Source organism: Xiphias gladius, chromosome 3 (assembly GCF_016859285.1).
Source record: "Xiphias gladius isolate SHS-SW01 ecotype Sanya breed wild chromosome 3, ASM1685928v1, whole genome shotgun sequence".
Taxonomy (NCBI): domain Eukaryota; kingdom Metazoa; phylum Chordata; class Actinopteri; order Istiophoriformes; family Xiphiidae; genus Xiphias; species Xiphias gladius.
Window position 1 is genome coordinate 9,335,453 of NC_053402.1, and position 6,578 is coordinate 9,342,030.

Sequence of the window (6,578 nt, forward strand, 5' to 3'; positions counted from 1 at the left end):
TAGTTTTCCAAATGCAGTTTTCACGAGTTTGCATTAGAAAGTTTCCTTCCGAGTAAATATATTTAGGTCTATTGATTTTGTTTGGATCATTATCTTAGAGGCAACTCAACTGCCAACACTGTAGAGTGTTCACACAAATGCAGACTGTGAGCAGTCAACAGCAAATGAGCCATACCTGAAATGCATGCCACGTGGGCTCTATATTTGTGCCTTTAACATCCAATATGATTATAATATTGAGGTGTTGTACGAGGAAATCTTAATTATTTTGTCTACCATTGATTTAGATTAGATACTGTCCCTTAAAAAGTACCAGACGTACCGTGATTTAAAAACTCTGTTCTCCATTAGAAAATGTTGTCCGTCAGTGTATTTGTGTCTCCTTGATTTGAATTTCTCACTACTACAGTATATAATGAAGATGGTAAAAGTGAGTGGACCGAAATGCAGTTTGTTTTTTTTTTAAATGTAAGTACCACAACTTTTTTTTTACATAAATTCTTGTCTGTCAAATCGACTACATCAGGGTTTTTACTTTATATCCAAAGATGAGTTGATATTTATGAAAGTGGTAGATATGAGGAAGCTTATGGCTCACCTGGTGAGGAAGCCTTGGCACTGCGCCTGCAGCCTGATGATCTTGTCGCGGAAGGCCACATAGCGTTTCCTCACAAAGAACATGCGGGTGTAACGCTGCAGGGTGAGAGCGGCGAGATGACGGGAACGCTCCCGTTTACACTCCAACAACTGGTAGATGTCCTCCTTCAGAAAAAACTGGCATTCACACACACACACGCATGCATACATCATTTTTTTTTTTTTTAAATTCCATCAAAAGTTGGAATTACAGAGAAAGATAACAGCATGACACCACCAGAGCTTGTATTGCTGGTTTTCTTTCATTTGTAAAAGGGTCAGCATAAACGACCTGGAGGAGAATCTTACCTTTGTGACTCCGACATGGTAGGCTCCTGGTCTGAGGGGACACAGTTTACTGAGCATGATCACACAGTTCTCTCCGTTTGCAGCCGGAAGCTCTTGAATCCCCACCAGGGACTTATACCTGGGGATGAGAAGGAGGCATGAGCTTTAAAAAATAAAAGTAATTTTATTTCTAGCTCACAATAGGCCTTACTGGTAATCCATATTATTGTCTTACTTCTAAGTTTTCGGTATGGAGTTTCTGTTAAAGAAAGCTGTTTCAGGTGCCGCTTTTTCTATATCTTTTCTGACACCAGACAGCCCGGTGCTTCTTCTATGTGCCCCACAAAAACTGCTGATGCTTCTGCTGGGAACCAAAACGTGTCTCCTTTTGTGTGACATAGTCACACAGCTCCCCATGTGGAAACAATCTCATATGTCAAAAATCTCGGTTTCATCCTCAGAGTTTGTATATTTTGCAGACTGGTGCGTATTAAACCTTCATTAGAAGTGCCTCCCAGGATTCAGTGATTAAACCTGTGTGTACGTTACCTGAACAGGAAGACGTAGAATGGCATTCGGACAGGATATCCCTCTCTGCGGATCCTAATGGTTTCCAGGACACCAGAGTGTCGCAACTGGCTGCTCACCAGGTCGTCTTCAAACACGCCTGGTTTCTGAACACAAATGTATAAATGCACATGTAAGCACACTTAAAAAAAAAAAAAACAAGATTGTCATTAGCTACATGTTACAGTAAGTTTGAAGTCTTGGAAGCAGATGATGAGCATAAATATAAAACGTATGACAATCTACCTTCATAGTATTTGGCTTCATGCAGCGAACAAAAAAAGGATTGCACCTGCAATGGTAGAAGCAACCAAATGAGCAATAATATCAATAACCAGCTAATTTTCTTTTAATGTAACTAATCTGCAGCTTAGATAAACATTACTGCTCATTACTCATAATATTAAAAAAAAAGCTTGAGCATTTTCAGTGGAAATTGTGCTGTTTGTAACAGCAGCTGTGTGCTATCAATTAATTTCTGATACTAAATATCTCAACTTTTTGTTTCACCTCTCCATCTTCTCCACCAGCTCTAGCAGGGACTGTTGGAACTTGTTGCTGACGGTGGGTGCTTGGTATTTCCTGGTGACTGTGCTGCTCTTCCTCATGTGACCTTCTCTCCGCTGACCCATGAGCTCTGCGTGAACCAGGAATAGGTTTGACACCATCTGGACGCACACAAATACACACACATGTTCACACACAGCATTCCCGCATTTTACTGAATTCACATGAATTTAGGTTAGGTCTCTAAGAGTAAACGTGTACTTTCGTGCACACTGTGCGTTGATGTGAAGATGCTCCTCGCCTCTCACCTTGTTCTTGCTCTGGATGAAAAGATCCAGGACATCCTGTCGCACCTGGTTGTAGTTCTTATCGAGGAACTTGTAAACCTGCATCGTTGACATCATGAATTATTGGAAGGGATCAGAGGAGGATTCCCTCTCTTCCAGCAAGTCTTATGTTACTGCTTGTTTAACGGTTTTTATAGATACTTTCCTTTTTAGCCATGCTAGTAGCATTTCAGTCGGTCGGTTCACCACTTGGTGATCCCTTGATTTTTCAGTTGTTGAGATATTTTTGTCTGGGCCAAAGTGGTGAATCGACAACAACAATCGACCAACAGAGCAACGTTGCCATCTCTAGAGCAATGCTGCGAGTGGGCTGTTTACCTGGTAGGTGACCCTGCCGGCAAAGTGCTTGATGGTGAACTCTGGGAGTGGCATCTTTGGCTTCAGATACAGTGGATTGTTGCCGTGCTGATAGTGACACTTTTGGAGGAAAGTGTGGTCTGTCGCCTGGCAACAAATCACCAGAATCGAAGTGACATGTACAGTAATTTACTGTGTGTCTGTAACAGATGTGTAAATGTATTTCCCCTCCCTCACCTGTGGGAAGCAGCTCTGGTCATCCAGAATCCTCAGTATCCCATGAGGCTTAGCTGCAATGAGGTCGATGCAGGGCTGGTTGTCACTGAACGGGATGTCCTGCCAGGGGATCTGTTCCCTGCTGTACTCCTCCTGCATGGGGATCACATACAATACAATGTTATGTACAATGTACTACTCCATTGTCTAACTAAAGACTTTAAGTGTCCCTACAGGAGTGACGTGGACTCACCTGTTCTTCCCTGAATACGATCCTGTTGAAGAAGAACTGCAGGTACTCGTTTGCATAATTAATGCAAAGCTGCTCAAAGCTGTTGAAGGCCAGATCCTGTTGTACCACACACATACACGTACACAAATATACACACACGTGTCGTGGTGATTCCTTATGTCTCATCTACATGTCTAAAGTGTGATTATTCTGGAGTCTTTACTGTGTAACACAATAAAGTGACAGGCAGGTGATAAGATGCTCTGTCTGCGTCCAGGATAAACCCATGACAAGACTCACTTACCTCAAATCCGTAAATGTCCAGGATGGAGATGGAACGGGTGTGTTGGCGAGGGTACACCTGAGCGTTGATCCTCTCTGTTAACCAATGGAAGAGCAGCGAGTACAGGATCTTGGCAACAGCATCCCTGGAGAATAAAGTTTTGCATGTGAAAGACAGGCAGAGCGTGGGACAGGAGTCCTGGAGGGAAGAAGTCCTTTCGGAGAAATAGATACCAAAAATGTATATATCATCTGTATTTACCTGGGAACTTCATGTCAATTTACAAAAAAATAATTTTAATGGGAACAAAAGATCTAATTTAGTGGTATTTCCCTTTCAGAGTGGGATTACATCTGAAATACATCTGGAGGAAAAATAATAATTTTGCATGTAGTGCATGTGTGGGTGTGTATGGTCTCGGTATAGTCTCTCACCTGGCATCAACAGCACTTTCCACGGTCAGTGGAGTGTAGATCTTGTCCCTCATCGTCTCCTGTGGAGACGGCCGGAGGGTTTAATAGCAGCCGGCAGTCATTAAGGCAACCGTTTCAATGGAAAGGGCCAAAGGGTGAACTCTGTCAGCATCGTGACACCTGCTTAATAAACTAGAAATGCTCAAATCTCCCTATTGTCCTGTTTGTTTTGACGTGTTGTTTTTATCAGCTACTGGGCCTTCTCTTTTACTTATGATCCGAGACAACTCCTTTACCTCCTCAACTACTTATATCTTATTTCAAATATTTATTGCTTAATGTTTACAAGTAAATATTTAAAGCCCCTACACCCCCACTCTCCACCCACGCAGGTGTTGTCACTTATATGGCCTAATCAGACCTTTTCTCAGCGCTATGTGGGCAGACTGAGCCTGACTGACATCTCCCTCACTCTCCTGATAGTTTTGTTGAACCTATTCGGACAGGACACATTACGTCATTGTCACTGCCTCCAACCCCATTGATACTTTTAAGCATTGTATAACTTTATTTCTCAAAGTGTTGTATAAAGAAACTCACTAGTACTACAAGTAGAAATAATAGTAATTATTCTCACATTATGGAAAGATAAATAAAAAGTCTCCATAACTGCATCAGCAATATTTGTGCATTTTTGAGACAATAATTTGACCTGCAGCTCATCCTTGCAAACTGACACCCCAGCTCATTACAGTAAGTTTGGTTCCTCTGGGCTGCAGACAAAGCTCGTTGCCACATATTCTATTACAGTCCAAAAAAACTTTTAAAGGAATTAAACTAGTCCAGTATTACTGCAGGGTTAGGGCCTCAATAATGCCCCTAACCTCTTTCCCTTTCCTCCCGTCTGTTTGACCCCTTACTTTTCTCCCACTTTTGTATCCACTCTACCTCGCTGTCTTCTCCTTTGCCTCCCTCCATCCTCTCTACTCCCTTCTCTTGCCTCTACTGTCTTATTCATCGATGTGAGTGTCTGGGACTTGGGCTCTGATCAGATAAAGAGTGTTTGGTGGCTTGAACTCGTCTCTTGCCTAGTTGCACTTGATCATCATAATCACACAAACACATACACACACACACACACACACACACACACACACACACACACACACACACACACACACACACACAAGCACACACAAACCTCATCCAGCCAGAGGAAATGACTGGGTACAACTCCTCTCCTGTTACATAGGAGCCACCTTTGTAATTAGAAATTCAATTCTACAAAAGGCTCTTTGCATAGCATATAAGACCCTTTGTGCTTGAAAAACATACTGCGTGCCAGTGTAATTTCTCTCCCTCTGTCTCTATATTTTTTCTCTTTCATCACCCTCGTTCTTCATCAGAAGCATCACGAGACCATCGAGATGAGTGGATCCGCTCCTTCTTTAACTGGCCAGTAAAACAGGATGTTTTATGATCATCAGAAAAAGAAAAGATTTGCCAAGAGGAAGAGTACTGTGGGTGACTGAAAAAACAGGAATTTTCCCAGGATTTCCACTTTGTTAGCTAATATGACATAAATGGAGCAACAAGGGAAATACAGTGGATGAGGAACTAGAATAATGACATGCAGTGCAACTTGGAACCAAAGACGCACTGACTCAGGACAACCATGATGCTTGGAGCTTGGCTTGGAATTACAAAAACATCATGGCTGTAATATATTGAATAACATGAAGGAAATGTAATTGGAATGATAGGAATAGATACCTTTTTCTGAATGAACTGGAAGCCAGATTATTTACTTTGTAACAATGTATGACATAATAATGAATTAGAAAAATGGTGGACGAAAATAAAAATAATCTACGATAACCAATCGATTCAAATATAAATTAAAATGCCAAACTTTGGTAACAGTTTACTGCTCCACTGTTGGATTTAGGAGACATTTTGTAGTTGTTCATATAAATTTTATGAATGTATTAAAAATGGTGAACTGTTGACAAGTTAATTGATAAGAATTTATAAACCAAAATCACCTTAAGGTTCCCAATAAAAAAATTGCTCCACTTTTTAGTCAAAGTCCGGTTTAAAAGAAAAAACGGTCCCAGTTGTCTTGACAGTCAATCAGCGATGGCATTAACGTTTATCCAAACAAGGAGCAATGACCTTCATCAACCACTGACTCGTACATTTCAAAGTGAGCAACAAATAAGAAAAGCAAGAACCTACAATAAGTTTTTTAGGTTTTCACTGTGCTGTCTCCTGTTGCCCACTCCTTTCACTTCCTACTGACTGACTTAATCCTTGGAGCGTTCGATTCAGATACCTTTTCCCCAAGACATCCCTAAACTAATTTTAGCTAGACTCAGAGCATAACTTAACACCTTCTGACTGCATGCGGAAAACCAAGGATCTATGAATTTCTCTCGCTCTGAGTGCTAGTCCCCAGGGGCCAAGGCAGAGGAGTATGGGGTGCTACAGGATATATGGATGGCTACTCAACAACCACACAAGTAGATCGGTGACAGCAATTTGCCTCTTTCTTTTCATTCTTTCTTTCACTCTGTGTGTGGGATCAGCAGGTGTGCGTCCTTTGTGTCTGGGTAAACGAGACTGAGGCGATACGATGCCTTTAACGTCTGTACATACTGTCTGCATGTGTGTAAGCAAGAGAGAGAGAGAGAGAGGGGGGAGACGCTGGCGTGCTGCCATGTCACATGCCTGTCACCATTAGGTCAAAACTTGACTCTGAATGTACTCAGAGTGACTGACAGCACAATGAA

At 41.7% G+C, this 6,578-nt stretch overlaps 1 protein-coding gene across 1 annotated transcript in view; it reads right to left on the minus strand.

The window, feature by feature from the left end:
- The window catches only part of myo15aa (myosin XVAa), a 41,426-nt gene that overhangs the window by 21,414 nt on the left and 13,434 nt on the right, over positions 1–6,578 (minus strand). The window contains 11 exon segments of the mRNA XM_040117031.1: positions 599–774; positions 946–1,063; positions 1,474–1,598; positions 1,738–1,783; positions 2,002–2,159; positions 2,307–2,384; positions 2,664–2,789; positions 2,880–3,011; positions 3,112–3,207; positions 3,395–3,518; positions 3,808–3,866. Of these exon segments, the coding sequence (XP_039972965.1) occupies positions 599–774; positions 946–1,063; positions 1,474–1,598; positions 1,738–1,783; positions 2,002–2,159; positions 2,307–2,384; positions 2,664–2,789; positions 2,880–3,011; positions 3,112–3,207; positions 3,395–3,518; positions 3,808–3,866 (1,238 nt within the window).